General features: G+C 54.2%; 2 protein-coding genes across 2 annotated transcripts in view; both read right to left on the bottom strand.

Moving 5' to 3' along the window:
• The window catches only part of UNKL (unk like zinc finger), a 44,371-nt gene extending 41,523 nt beyond the window's left edge, over positions 1-2,848 (bottom strand). The window contains exons 1-2 of the mRNA XM_087815740.1: positions 2,743-2,848; positions 1,539-1,748 (exon numbers count right to left, since the gene is read on the bottom strand). Coding sequence (XP_087671866.1) covers positions 1,539-1,748; positions 2,743-2,819 — 287 coding nt within the window. The 5' untranslated portion in view covers positions 2,820-2,848. The remainder of the gene's footprint in view (positions 1-1,538; positions 1,749-2,742) is intronic.
• A 3,817-nt stretch (positions 2,849-6,665) lies between these two features.
• On the bottom strand, positions 6,666-7,947 carry UQCC4 (ubiquinol-cytochrome c reductase complex assembly factor 4). The gene is made up of 2 exons (XM_016208009.2): positions 7,843-7,947; positions 6,666-7,767 (listed from the first exon to the last, which is right to left on the bottom strand). The coding sequence occupies exons 1-2, from the start codon at positions 7,872-7,874 to the stop codon at positions 7,392-7,394; spliced, it is 408 nt and encodes a 135-aa protein (XP_016063495.2). The 5' UTR covers positions 7,875-7,947; the 3' UTR covers positions 6,666-7,391.
• Between the last annotated feature and the right edge of the window lie 5,626 nt (positions 7,948-13,573).

The raw sequence follows: 13,573 nt of genomic DNA, 5'->3' as shown, positions 1-13,573 counted from the left end.
CTTCACTGAAGTATAACAATCTTAACCTGGTGGAGCTGGCTACATTATTTCAACAGGCTTCAGCTGCCTTAACACTATGTAACTAGCTGGTGTTCAACTGAACACCTTTCAGTAACTGTATAAAGTTTATAAAATCACCACAGATTAAAAATGGACTCCCTGGCCTAAGCATTTTGGAAAATGAAGGAAAACAGACTCACACCAGTCTAGTCTCCTTGTGTGGCAGGGTGAAAACTGTTTTCAAAAGGGAACATACCTGGAGAATCATCTCCCTTCAGAGGATCAGGGGATGGAGCCTGAAGACCTCCCTTAGATCAGATCCTCTAGACAGAAGCTGAACAAGCTGCTCTTTTTAGAGGGTCCTAGGGCACAGTGATGCCACCCCACCTCCTGGCAGGAATGGATACCCCCACCCCCATCAAAAAGGCCACAGGAAAAAAGCAAAACTTCCCACTACCTATCAATCTCTGTCTACAAGTATACAAGCTGAATGTACTTTTCTGTTTTCCCATTCTATATATAGGGTGGGGCAAAGTAGGTTTATAGTTGTTTGTATGAAAGATAATACAGTAATTCATAATTAATAACACCAGAATAAACTCTGGCCCTAGCAGGTTTGGCTCAGTGATCAGAGCACTGGCCCGTGGACTAAAGGGTCCTGGGTTTGACTCTGGCCCAGGACATGTACCTTGGTTGCAAGCTTGATCCCCAGCCCACGGCCAGGCGAGGGCAGCAGGCAACCAATCAATGTGTCTCTCTCACATTGTTGTTTCTCTCTCGCGCGCCCACTTCCACTCTTTCTGTAAAGCAATGGGGAAAAAGGCCTCAGGTGAGGATTTAAAAAATAATAAAAGAATAAACTCTGTTATTTCGTGTACGAACAACCGTAAACCTCCTTTTGCCCCAGCCTGTATTTCAAAATAAAGACATCTGTTCATAACACCATTAGGAAACTTGTAAAAAATAAAAAAATAAAATAAAATAAACCCAAACAAAACCTTGATTTCCTAACTTTAAAAAGTGTTGCATAAATGAGAGTCCGCAAATAAAATTGTCTTTTAAAAAAAAACATAAACAGCAAAAAAGGTGACATTCCAGGTATAGCTGCAGAGTGTGAGCACATATTCTAACGAGCTCTCTTATAAAAACAATAGACAACTACAAAAATGGTCCTAAACCTAAAAGCTGTACTTCATTTGGGCCGCTCCTAATGCAAGAAATTTGGAGAACTGTGCAGCAATCAGAAGTGGAAAGTGAAGGAATTCGGTTTGTACCATGCAAGGTTTATTACTGAGGCACACACAGTCCTTCTCACACTGGCCTAAAGATAGGAAAATGCCCCCGCGCCCCACCACCTGTCCTGGTCACAGGAAAAACTTCAGAGTCAAGACAGGATCCCCTGTACAGGTTGAGCCAGGTGCTGAAAATAACCAGTGGTCTGCCCTCCACTGGCAAGGCCGGGGGGAAGGGCAGAGCGGCAGGTGCTGCCCCCTGAGGGCCGGCACCACGCCCCCCAACACACAGACACACACACTCACTCGTCGCCGTCGGGGCACACGCCACTGGCCTCGTCGTACTTGGAGCAGTACACGTCTGGGCTGTAGTTGAAGGTGCCGTCGCGCCTGCGGAGCGGTCTGCGCCGACGCTGATTTAGGAAATGCCAATGGAAACAGGTAAATGGCCTGTGCTGGGTGCACTTGTGCTGCACAAACAGGGAGCACTGCTCTGTCCTAAACTCCTTTAGATACCTAAAAAGACAAACAGCGTTGCGGGTCGCTTCCGCCGTCACTGCCGCCAGCAGGCAGCCGGAGACTCGTGGGTTGGGGCAGGGGGCGGGAGGGTGGGGGGTTGGCCTGACCCCATGGGCCCAGGGCAACTCCACCCCAGGTGTAACCCCCTTTCCGAGTCCAAATGGCCTCAGACACCCTCCCCCCATCCTGAGCCCGGGCGTGTTTCCCGGATCTCAGGCGCCATCCCCCAGGTCCCATGCACAGCCCCCCATTCCGACCACAGACCCGACCCTGCAACTCCAGGCGCGCGCCGGCCCCCAAGCCCAGGTGCCGTTTCCGACCCCGGGCGCAGTCCCCATCCCCGACCCCAGGCGCGACTGCCGCTCCGACTCCAGAGGATCCCAGACGGCCGCCTCCCCTCTCCGAGCCCGGGAGCGTTTCCCAGCCCTCAGGTGCTATCCTCCAGACCCCATGGATGCCCCCCCCATCCTGACCACCGGCGCGACTCCCAACTTCAGGCGCGACCCCGAGACCCCGGGGGCGCCCGACCCCGGGCGGAGGCAGCCATAGTCCCGATGGCCGCCCTCCACGGAGCCCAGGCGCGGTCCCACATCCCGGAGCCCAGGCGCGTTCTCCGCGCCCCTCCCCGACCCCAGGCTCCGTTCCCCGACCTCCGAACAGAGGCGCGTCGCCCCGGAACCCCGGGCGTTCCCCAGCTCCGGAGCCCCGGTGCCACCCCAGACCCCGGGCGCCCGCTCCCGACCGACCTCAGGCAGTGGCAGCCCGGGTGGGAGGGGGGTCCACCCGCCCCGAGCCCAGGCGCCGCGCCGGCGGAGGCCACGAGCGGTGGAGACCGGGGATGGCGCGGGGGGCGGGGGACGGGGGCGGCACCGGGCCCCAGGCCGCACCCGGCGGTGGCATCCAGGCCCAGGGACGCGGGGGCGCGGGCCAGGGGCTCACAGGGCCGCCCCCGCCCCAATCCCGTCGCCGCCGCCGCGGCCGGGACACTGACCTGTAGTGGGTCGGCTTCTCCGTCTGCGGGGGGGACCCGCTCAGCGCCGCCGCCGCCGCTTTCGAAACAGACGGCATTTTCAGTCAAAACAATGCAGCGCGCATGCGCCGCGCGGGCCCGCCCCCGCCCCTCCGGATCTCCCCCCGCGCCGAGCCCACCTTCGCCCCTCGCCCGGCCGGCCACGCCCACCCGGCCGGCCCCCGCCGCGGCCCCGGCCGGCGCCTGGAGGGGAGGAGCAGCTCCGCCGCCACCCAGCTGCCGGCTGAGGTCTCGCGGGGACCCTCGAGGACCCCAGACCCGGCCCCGCCAGGGACACACCCCGGGCGCGTGGCCGCTGCCACTCCCGAATCTCTCGTGCGTAGCGGCGCCCCCACCCTCGCGGGCGCCCTTGGTCCAACTGCACCCCCATCCTGCACTCTCACGGACCCCCTTCTGCCCGCTGCGGCCCCCCGCACTCCGCTCGCCCTGGGCGACCCCGAGCTGGGCCCCAGGAGATGAGCCAACAGGTCCCGGCGTTGGAACCGCTCGCACAGGTTGCTCAGTCGCACTTCACTCGTTCACCGCCCGGCCCGGCCCGGCTCGTGCTGGGCGCTGAGGCTGGAAAGGACGGGTCGGGTTGCTCCGGGCTGAAGGCGGGAGAGATGGGGAGGCATCGGGCATGCGGCCCGCGGGCACGGAGTTTCTTTTAGGGAGTACGAACATGCTCTAAAATTAGATTGTGGTGATGGGTGCTCCAATATACTAAACATCTTTTAATTGTATATTTTGAACACCTTACTGCCTGCAATTTCAAGCCAGAACTCGCCTGTGGGGCAGGCTACTTTGGTCAGCAAGGTGTTTAAAATTACTTAATGTAACTGCAGACACACGTTATCTGGTGACTGGTCAGCAACGTTGGGACACGGAAACACGTGTATACTCGTCACGGGTCAGCAAGGTGTTAAGTGGGTGAATTAATTTTATGTGAACTATACATCAATAAAACTGATTTTTAAAGAAGAAGCCAAGAGACTCACCGTCACCAACAGGGTGGGAACTCAGGGAAGCAGGCAGCAGCTGCCCCAGCTCAGCTCGACCTGGAGTTAGAACCAGGATGTGCACTGCAGGACACAACCCAGGGCCAGAGTACATTTTCCTGTAAATATGTGGCATAAGAGGCTTTTTTCTTTTTAATGTTCAACTTCTCTAGTAATAAAAAAAAAATGCAAATGAAAACAAGGCAGAGCCCTGGAGTGGGCAGGCTTTTTTGTTCTGAGCAGCAACCTGCAATGTTGGTGGCCTGCAACAAGACGTTGAAGCACAGCTGGGAGGGCAAACAGGCACCGACCTTCACAGAAAATAATGTTCCATGTCTAGGAAGTGACCTAAAGATGAATCCGATTCAAAGATAATTATCATTTAGCAACAACTTGAGAGCACCTAACAGCCCAGTAGTTGTGACATGGTTAAGTTCTGAGTGCTATGCCACTATTTAGCTACAGTGCTGCCTGAGGTTTGTCAGTGACATGAAAAATGCTCCTATTTAGGTGAAAAACAAAGCAAGACAAAACATTTCCATGTATTTGTTCCCAAACATGTAAGCTTTGTTTTTTGTTAACCCTCACCTGAGGATATTTTTTCCATAGATTTTTAGAGAGTGGAAGAGACGGAGGAAGTGGGGAGAGAAGAGAGACACTGATGTGAGAGACACATTGATTTGATTGGTTGCCTCCAGCACTGGCCCCAACTGGGGTGGGAATAGAGCCTGCAAACCAGGTATGGGGGTTCGTGCCCTTGACTGGGAATTGAACCCGAGACCCTTCGGTGTGTGGGCCACACTGGCCAGGGCTGTAAGTTGTTTTTTGAACTATAAGTAGTACAGTAAAATAAAAGCCATCACTTGCTGGTGGGGTGATTGTCTTCTTTTTATGTTCATTTTCCAAATGAAATATTACCTCTACAAACATTACAGTTTAACCTGAAAAACAACAAAAAATCAACATATTTTCTAAACAGCTCCAGTTTACTGAAGGAGGAATGAACAGATCTTGAAAAGTGCCAGGAAGTGGTGAAATAAAAGTCTAGAATAATTTCAAGGTCTCTACCTTGGAGGGATACGTTACAAAGAAACAGGTTTGTGAAAAAATGAATTCCATTTTGGACCTAAGGTGTTTGAGGAACCTGTGAAGTCCAGTACAGATGTATAGAAAGCCACTTTGAGCTCAAAAAAGGGAATTGAGGTTCAAGATTTAAAAATCCGGGGATCTTTGCTGTGGAGGTGGGAGTAAAGATGCCTACTGTTCCTCCTCACCCACGAGGCACCTTCCTTGAAGAGGTCAGAGAATTGTGCTAGGTTGTAAAGATCCAGTGTAATTTTTTGTGCTTTTGAACACCGTTCTTAAAGGCTGGGGTAGTACCTAGACACATAAAATAACACCTCATTGTAAATTTAGAAGTGTCTTACTTTGGGGGAGGGGGAAGCACAGCACTGCCAGAACCTTCCAAAATTGCTCAGCTGCTGGAAAGATGTGACCATTTATTAACCTCCTCTTCCTTGAATTTCCTTTAAGACAATCTTCTCCTCCTTTTGCCCAACAACTTCTCATCTCATGCACCGCTGCAGCTGCTTCTGTTATAGCATGCTCCCATGAGCCCTCTCCCTCGCAAAGCCTTGCGTGCTTATCTGGGGAAGCACATGTGCCAAGCACCCTGGGGAAAATAAAAGCTACAGCCCAGGTGGGGAAGACGAGCATACTACAAAAATTGTTAAATAATAAAAGGATTTCAATAACAGTTCACCTGTCTACCTACTCTGCTGCCAGCCCTTTGCAAAATCCAGGTGTGGGGAGGGTCTGCACACACTTGCCAGTGTGACTTGGGTCCTCCTTTTGCTCATGAAAAAGCCCAGAAAAGCCTTCACTAATAGCTGCCCTGGAGGCACTCAGGATCTGTTGTATGTGGTATGCATTTTCTCTTCCTTTTGTCTATTAGTGTCTGACTTCTCCAGATCAATCACATTGCTTTTGTCATATGTGTTACTTTTTCTTTTATTGATTTTTAGAGAGAGAGGAAGGGGGGTTGGAGACAAACATCAATTTGTTATTCCACTTATACACGGATTCTTCTGTATACCCTGACCGGGGATTGTATCTGCAACCTTGGCGTATCAGGACAACACTCTAACCAAATGAGCTACCTGGTCAGGGCTGATTCACTTTTAATTAAAATAACAGTTCTGACATGTTTTCCCTGCAGGAGCTAGTCAGTCAAGTAAGGGTTTGGGTTTGAATGCCTGTTGCTCAAACATGAGTTCACAACCACATTAGGCCAGAGGAAGGACATCTTAGTTCTTTGTTCCCACTGGGGCTAACAATGTCACCTGAGCTATGATTAGGTCAATCTTTCCAAACCTTGGACTCTCCATCTTTAAAAAAATGCACATACTACCCTGACTGGTATGTTCAGTTGGTTGATGTCCCATAAACTGAAAAGCTGAGGGTTCAAGTCCCAGTCAGGGCACATACTTAGGTTTCAGTTTTGATCCCTGGTCAGGACATGTACAGGAGGTAAATGGTCCATGTTTCCGATGTTTCTCCCTCTCCTTCCACTTCCTCTCTCAAAAATCAATAAACATATCCTCGAGTGGGGATAAAAAGAAACAAAAGCATATACTTGTATTGTTCCTACCTCCCTGACAAGTATAATTTACCAAGGTGTGCCAGATGCTTAGAGAACTTCAGCAAAGGCCTTCTGAGAAGCCAATAACTGCCATACAGCCATTGTCTTTAAACATCCTTGTGAAAGAAACTTCCAATTACCTTCAGCATCATACACATGCTAAGAAAAACCTTTCACTTATGTAAATAAAATCTTCCTTTTATGCATCTTGTGTTTCAGAATTAAACAGGATTCTTAATACTTGAAAAACATAGATACCCAAAATATTGTAATTTGTCAAAAGAAAAATTCACCAGTTTTATTGTATTCAGAAAGTTGTTGACTTGCTAAAAATGAAAACTTGCAGAGAGCTGAGAAATGAGAAAGTTCCACAATTTCTGGTATCATTTTATAACGTATTCCACAATTTACATTTCGGTTTCTTTCCTCAGTTCCTATTTTGGAAAAAGGAACGGAAAAACGATTAAAAGGCTCCCTCTGTTTGATGAGATGCAAAAGGGGAGGAGGGGTTGGCTTAATTCCACATTTTATCAAGTTAAAATTTAATATCAATTTGTTAGTTTGTAAAACTAACATCAATTTATATACACCATAGTATATTATAAAGTAAAAACCTTAACTCTTCCGACAGTTATTCTGTCTCAGAGAGCAAATGACCTGAAAACTGGATTACACTGGATTACAAAGTGTCACCAGAATTGCTTTGGAAATATGATAATGTTAAACAAAATCACAAATCCAACAGCACACGCCGAAACCAAAACCTTTTCTATGGATCTAAAAAGTCTTTTGGGCATATTCGTTGGGCAAGGAACCGGGTTCCTTCTACTAACATTCTGTTCTCTCCTTCCCGCGCGTCAGCGTGCCCAGGTCCGCGGTCCAAATCCTTCAGGGTGGGGACGCACATAACCACGACAGAAACGGCCAAATGCGACAGCAAAGCCTAAGGACGGCTGCCTGGTCCCTCGATGCCTTCCGCGGAGGGCGCCCCTTTAAGTCCTCGCCCCGTGGGCAGCCGGAGTTCCAGGCTCCTCAGAAAGATCGCTGGGCTCCGGTACCTCTTCTTCCAATATCTGTCTCAACCAGCGGTCCGCGCTGGTCTCCTGCCTAAAGAAGCACCAGATGACCAGAACCATGAGGGACAGGCTTAAGGGCAGGACCCTCCACCAGGGCCGCTGCCGCCCCCTTCCCAGGGACTGCTCCACCGTCCAACGAGACGGGCTGGCTTTGCTGGAGGAAAACTGAATGGGACGGTCAGGGTCGTCCTCTTCCTCGACCTCGGCCGCGGGCCGGGCCTGAGCCCGGTCACCGGGCGGCGGATGCAGGCTTCGGGAAGTCCAGCGCACAAGCCTCAGCGCCCGGACAGCCCTGGAAGAAAGAGAACAGTGAGCGAGCCTCACGCTGCGCCCGCCCTTGGCCCCGCCGAGACCGCGGGGAGCTCACCCAGCAGCGGGCGCACACAGGACACAGCTCATCACGACCCTAGCAGTGCACTCGGCTCTGCGGCGCGCGGTGCGCGCGTCACTTCCGTCGCTTGAAACCGGAAACCAGCCGCAGTTCCAGGGCTCCGCTCACGACTACCGAACGTGGGACCACTTGCGCAACGGAACTGACGCATATTCTCTAGGCGGCCTCTTCCGTCGCAGGCCGGGCCTTGGCAAGCCGCAAGGGCATGCCGGGAAATGTAGTTTCTCCACCGGCCCGAAGAGGAACTAGCTTGCGGGTTCTAAGTCTGCGGCGTCGGGATGGAGGCCAGTCGGCCGAGCAGACTAAGGGCGTCTTCTGATCAGCTGGCCTCACAGCGGGCACCCCAGCGGGCCGGGCTGCCCGAGATCGGCGCCCTGAGCGTGCACCGCGTGGACGCCTCCTTCCGCAGCCTTCCGACGCCCCAGTTTGTTCTCCTCGTGGGACTTTAAGTCACGGAAGTCATCTTGTTCCCTCGATTACTGTCCCCACTAGGACCGAGTTCCGTGAGCACATAGCCTGCCTGCCGGGTCCCCCTGGCAGGGAGCACCCCTGCGCCCTCGGACCCGGCGCAGGCATCTACACCCAAAGCTGCTCAGGTCCCAGGGCTGCCCAAACCGCTCTGCAGGACAAGCATTGCCGCGCAACGCTCTCCCTGCCGCAAGGCCGCGATTCCCTCTCCCTGCGCATCTGGGCACACCTAGAGCTCTCAGGGGAAGCCACCTTGCACTTGGGCACATCTCCCTCTCCTGCCCAGGGAACCACGTGTGCACGGCCTAGCACTCGTCCTCTTTGTAGGACTGAGGCTGCAGTGTGCTCCGGTCCACCTTCAGGAGTCAGGCTGGGACAGTGTCCCGCGGGCTGTCCTAGGGTTTCCTGTTTTTCCTGGTTCCCCAGTTGGCTCCGTAGGAAAGTTGCTGGAGCCTTCTGCCCTCAAGGCAAACTGGTCCTGCCTCTGCTGAGCCATCCTGTCTGAAGACCACATAGGGACGTCCAGGCATGATCACAGACTCTGTGGGTGGGTGGGGGTGTGGGGGGGGTGACCTGATGACAAAATCAGATCAGGAGACCACCTTGTGAACTGTGATGTGCTGCCTCTGTAGCTCAGCATCTTTGCCTATGGAGTGCCCTTCACCTGCACCTTCTCCCTGGCAGGGGAAGCACCAGACTCAAGACCAGTTTTGCACCCTCAGGAACTCTCCAGACATTAGAGCAAGGGTGGCAAGCTAGAGGTGTTCTGAACTCAGCAACGTCTGGGAGTACTCCCCCACCCCAGGAAGCCCAGCTCCAGATGCTTGGCGGCAGCTCAGTTCCCAACCTAGGAGTTCAAAGTTGCTGTGTCAACAGAGGCACCTGTGTGCCCAGATCCTCCTCATTTGGCCCTGCCCCACCATTTCCACCCCAGAACCCCACCCAGAATCAGTGCCAAACCAAGTCACCCACAGGGAATCCCAGGAGCACACACTGTGGGTGGGAGGAGGGGGCATGAAATGGGAGGATGGGCCAGAATCATTCTGGAGGGCTTTCTGGAGGAAGTGGAGATCAAAGAGCTCTGTGGTTAGGTGGCGAGCTGCTGATTGGGCTGATGCAGCCGCCTGGTTGGGATGCTTTAGGGCATCAGGGCACAAGCTGCCTTGGGACAGCGAAGTAGAGGCAGAGCTGGGAGGCAGGCAGGGGCTCAGGCTTCACCTAGGGAAGGGCCACTAAGTCTGTCTCAGTCTCAATGACTGCCTTGGGTGGGTAACAGAAAGAAGACACCGTGCATGGGTGACTTAACCCCTCGAGCTTCTGTTTGCTTCATCAGCTGTAAAATGTGCCTCCTTAGCAGGCTGCTGCTAGGACTGCTGCTGTGCCTGGGATGCCTGGATGGCATGGAAATGTCCTATCCTGAGGCAGTGGAGGGCACTCATTGCCACTGGGTTCCTGGGGCACTTGAGGCCAGGGTCTAGGAGGAACAGCACAAGCCCATAACAAAGTGAGCAAACCCAAGTGTCCAAATGACCCCTCCTCTGTCCTAAGCTCCTGCTGCCACTTGGTCTCTATTGTAGGTGAAGTCCTGATGGAAAGAACATAGATTTGCAGAGTCAGAAGAGGATGGCAGCCCCTGGCCTCCATGAGTTGCCTGGTGCTCATAATCAGGTCTCCTGTTGGACATAAACTGTCAGAGGACATCAGCATCAGACCAGGCTGTGGTCCTCTGTTAGGGCAACCCCAGGAGGCTGTGACAAGCACCCTTTCACAGTCACCCTGCTTCCTCATAGTGTCCAATCCAGAGCAAAGCCACTCAACCAGCACTGGCCTGAACCCACAGCCCCTCCTAATACCCTCCTACTGAGATGCCCGTGTCCCCATGCTGCACATTCTCCCTGGCTGCAAGGAACACAGACCCATCTTGTTCGGCCACAGGTGTGTTCCCGGTGGAGGGCAGTGACAGATGCAGCTACTCTGGTGTACCTGACCCTTCGATGCAGCGGAGCCCACAGTGGGCAGAGCCAAAGCCAGATGCACCTGGGGGGCTCCTATGTCTCTGGGGCTCTCCCCTCCCTGACCCCAGCAAGCCTAGCCAAGCACTGGGTGACAGATGCCTGGCACTGCCAGCACTGTCTGCTCTTGGTCGTGGTCCCCCTTCCCCCCTCCCAGGGACATAAACTAACACCTCAGCCTTCATTATCTAAAAGCACACAGAGAAACCTCAGACGAGGCCTAATGTCCCACTAATGGGCAGGAAGCCTGCAGCCCTTGTGTGCCCAGTGCCGGGAATAATTCATTGTAGCGCCACTTGAGAGCTGACATATTGGAGCTATTGATTTTCTCTGCGAAGATCAATATGCATGGGGACAGGCAAGTCATCCGCCTTTGGAAGGGCAGAGCGTTTCTCCTGGGGACTGAGGCCTGACAACAGGTGGGGGCTGATGGGAACAGGATGGGCATAGACCTCTGAAGGGCTCAATACTACCCAAAACAGGAGGCTGGCTGAGAGCAGATGCTGGGACATATGCTCGGGCTCTAGGCCTGGCAGCCTGACTGCCTGTGTGGCAGGGGGCTGGGGACACCCATGCCACTTGGCCTGGCAGGCCACCCAACATGGGCTGGACATGTGTAGGAAACTGTCTCTCTGCCAACCCAGGGTCTTTGGTGCTGTACCCCAACCTTGCCAATAACAAAAGCCAGAGTTCAGCTTCTATCTGCCAAACTCCTGGCTCCATCGTGAACATGGCTGAGGGGCAAGGAAGGGGAGAATTCATTGACACTCTACTGAGACCCCAGATCTGCTTCTTAAATCCTTCTCAGACCTGTCCCCCACTCTTAAACCCTCAGACTGTGCCTTGTTGGGCCCCTCCCCAGTCTCTGGTCTCAGGTCTCTCTTGTCCAGACTCCCATCCCACATGCACTGCCCAGATTCCTATGTGCTCTGGTTTCTCCCCCGTCTAGAAGTCTCTTTTTTAACCTGGGTCTCCTCGGTCTTTGGCCAGCAGAGAGAAGCCCTGGAATTATGCCAGCAGAGAAGGACAAGGGTCTGGCTGTCTGTAGATAGTATTCCCATGGCTGGCGCCAGTGGACATCTCCTCACTGGGCCACTTACGGGGCCCAAGGCCCCTGCTGAGGCTCCTGCTCCACTGAACAGGGCCTGAGGCAGAGGCCAGATGGGCAAGTAGTCCTGTGGGGTGGGGGTGAGAACCAGGGCACTCAGGAAGGAGCAGGCCTTGGGGGTGATGCCCACTGTGGGCCCTCCTCATGAAAGCCCCAACCTCAGATCTGGCTCCAGCGACAAAGGGAAGAGGTGAGCGTCTTGGCTCCCCCGGGGCTGGGAGGAAGGTCCAAACTCCACAGCTGGGCCACAAGGTCCTTCAGGCCACCCTATCCCACTGTCCAGCCAGTGCTTCCAGCTGTGAGTTTCCTTTTGCAGCTGAAACAAAGGAGCACAGCTGAGTGGTTAAAAAACACTGATTTATTACCGTGCAATTGAAAATGGGCTTCCCTGGCCGAAAATCAGAGTGTCTGCAGGGCAGTGCTCCGGGGAGGCTCCAGCGGAGAATCAGTTCCTTTCTTTCCAGATTCTAGAGGCCACTCCATCCCCTGGCTCGTGGCAAACTTCCACTTTCAAAGCCAGCAGTGACCCTGCTGCTGTGTCACATCTCCCCCTCTCACTCTGACCCTCCTGCGTCCCTTTCCTAGGAACCCAGTATCATCTCCCATTCACGGTTCTTACCTGAATCACTTCTGCAGGGTCCCTTCGCCATGTGAGGTGACATATCTGAAGTTCCTGGGGATTAGGGCCTGGACGTCTTTGGGGCCATCATTCAGTCGGCCACAGGCGCCAGCTCTCCGGGGTCTGGGTCCTTTGCAGCTGTCCCCTCTGCGGCAGCACCTTCATTTCCTGCACTTTGGCCAGATGCGCTCCTGCTCCCGTCGGCATCCCGCAGACAACCTCCTCTGGTCACACCGGCCAGGACCTTCTCAAGGGCAGGGCGGCATCTCATCTTCCTCAGCCCACCTGCCCCCAGTGCGCAGCCCGCGCCGGGGACACAGAAGGGCTGGGACACAGAAGGGCCTGGCGCTGGCCTTTCCTGCCCAGCAGCCTGGGCAGCTGCTGGGGTGTGGCCCCAGGGCAGCTACTCGCAACCTTTTTCATCTCATGGCACATAAGCTAATTACTAAAACTGTGGCACACCAAAATATATATTCTTTGCTGATCTGACAAAAAAAGGTGCAATGTTGATTCATTCATACGGACAGCTACTGCTGTGCTGGCTGTTGTCATCTGTTTGACAATCTCAGGGGAAAGAGGTCAGTGCTCCTGACTAAATAGTCAGGTATTGCACGTTGTAAACATTCTTGTGGCACAACAGTGTGCCACGTGGCACAGTGGTTTAAAGTCACTGCCCTAGGGTTCAGGGCAGGGAAGAGCAGGGACCTCCCTGGCCCAGCAGGGGACAGGAGCAGTACCTGGGGCAGAGAGAGAGCCTAGAGGCCCAGGAGCCCTCTGGGACCCCACCCCAGGCCTCCTGCAGATCATGGCTGACAGCTATGGTGGGTCGGAGCGAGCCTGCCATGGCTGAGGCAGGGCTACCCCACAAGCAGGACCTGGACAACAGTGTCATCAGAGCACAGAGTCTCAGAGCAGAACTGTGGCTATGAATAAGGTCAGTCTTAGAGGCACTGGACCCATGGAACTGATCCTAGCAGGGACATGGCCTCCCCCAGAGCGTGGTGAAGGGCCATAATGACCAGTTGTATCCATAGGCCTTAGGGAGGCCTGGCCTGCCACACATCCCTCCTTTCTCCCCGCAGCCTTTCCCTGGGCCTGCAGTAGCCCTGCCCCATTACCCCCTCCCTGGTCCTACCCCAGGCAAACAACATAGGCAGCTTCGAAGATCCACTCATGACAGATCACCAGCTTTGCCTGGGCAGGTCCTATTCTTGGGGTGGCACTGAGCACCTGCATGTGGCCCTCCAGATGCCTGAGAAATGACTGGCAGCAATCAGCAGGGCAGACCTGCCCAGCGGCCCCCACTTGCCCCAAATGCCTGGATGTCTCTGGGTGGGAGAGGCATCATCTCCTCCTGAAGGGGGTGGAGCCTGGAGCTGAAGGGCAGGGACCCAGGGAGGGGTGGAGTGGCATCCGTGACCTTCCCATACCCATGGATGGGTGGCCCCCATGTTGGGGAGGGGGATCGAGGACTATGAGTAACCATGAGGCCCAGGAGCC

This window comes from Miniopterus natalensis, chromosome 3 (genome assembly GCF_054644295.1).
Source record: "Miniopterus natalensis isolate mMinNat1 chromosome 3, mMinNat1.hap1, whole genome shotgun sequence".
NCBI lineage: Eukaryota > Metazoa > Chordata > Mammalia > Chiroptera > Miniopteridae > Miniopterus > Miniopterus natalensis.
Note: the sequence above shows the minus strand (reverse complement) of the source record. Positions and strands in the feature narration are given on the sequence as shown.

Excerpts from the sequence above, each read along its gene's own strand:
- UQCC4 (XM_016208009.2), bottom strand. The coding sequence starts at position 7,874 with ATGAGCTGTGTCCTGTGTGCGCCCGCTGCTGG. Across the intron at positions 7,768-7,842 it reads CTGTGTGCGCCCGCTGCTGG|GGCTGTCCGGGCGCTGAGGC; the intron begins GTGAGCTCCCCG and ends TCTTTCTTCCAG.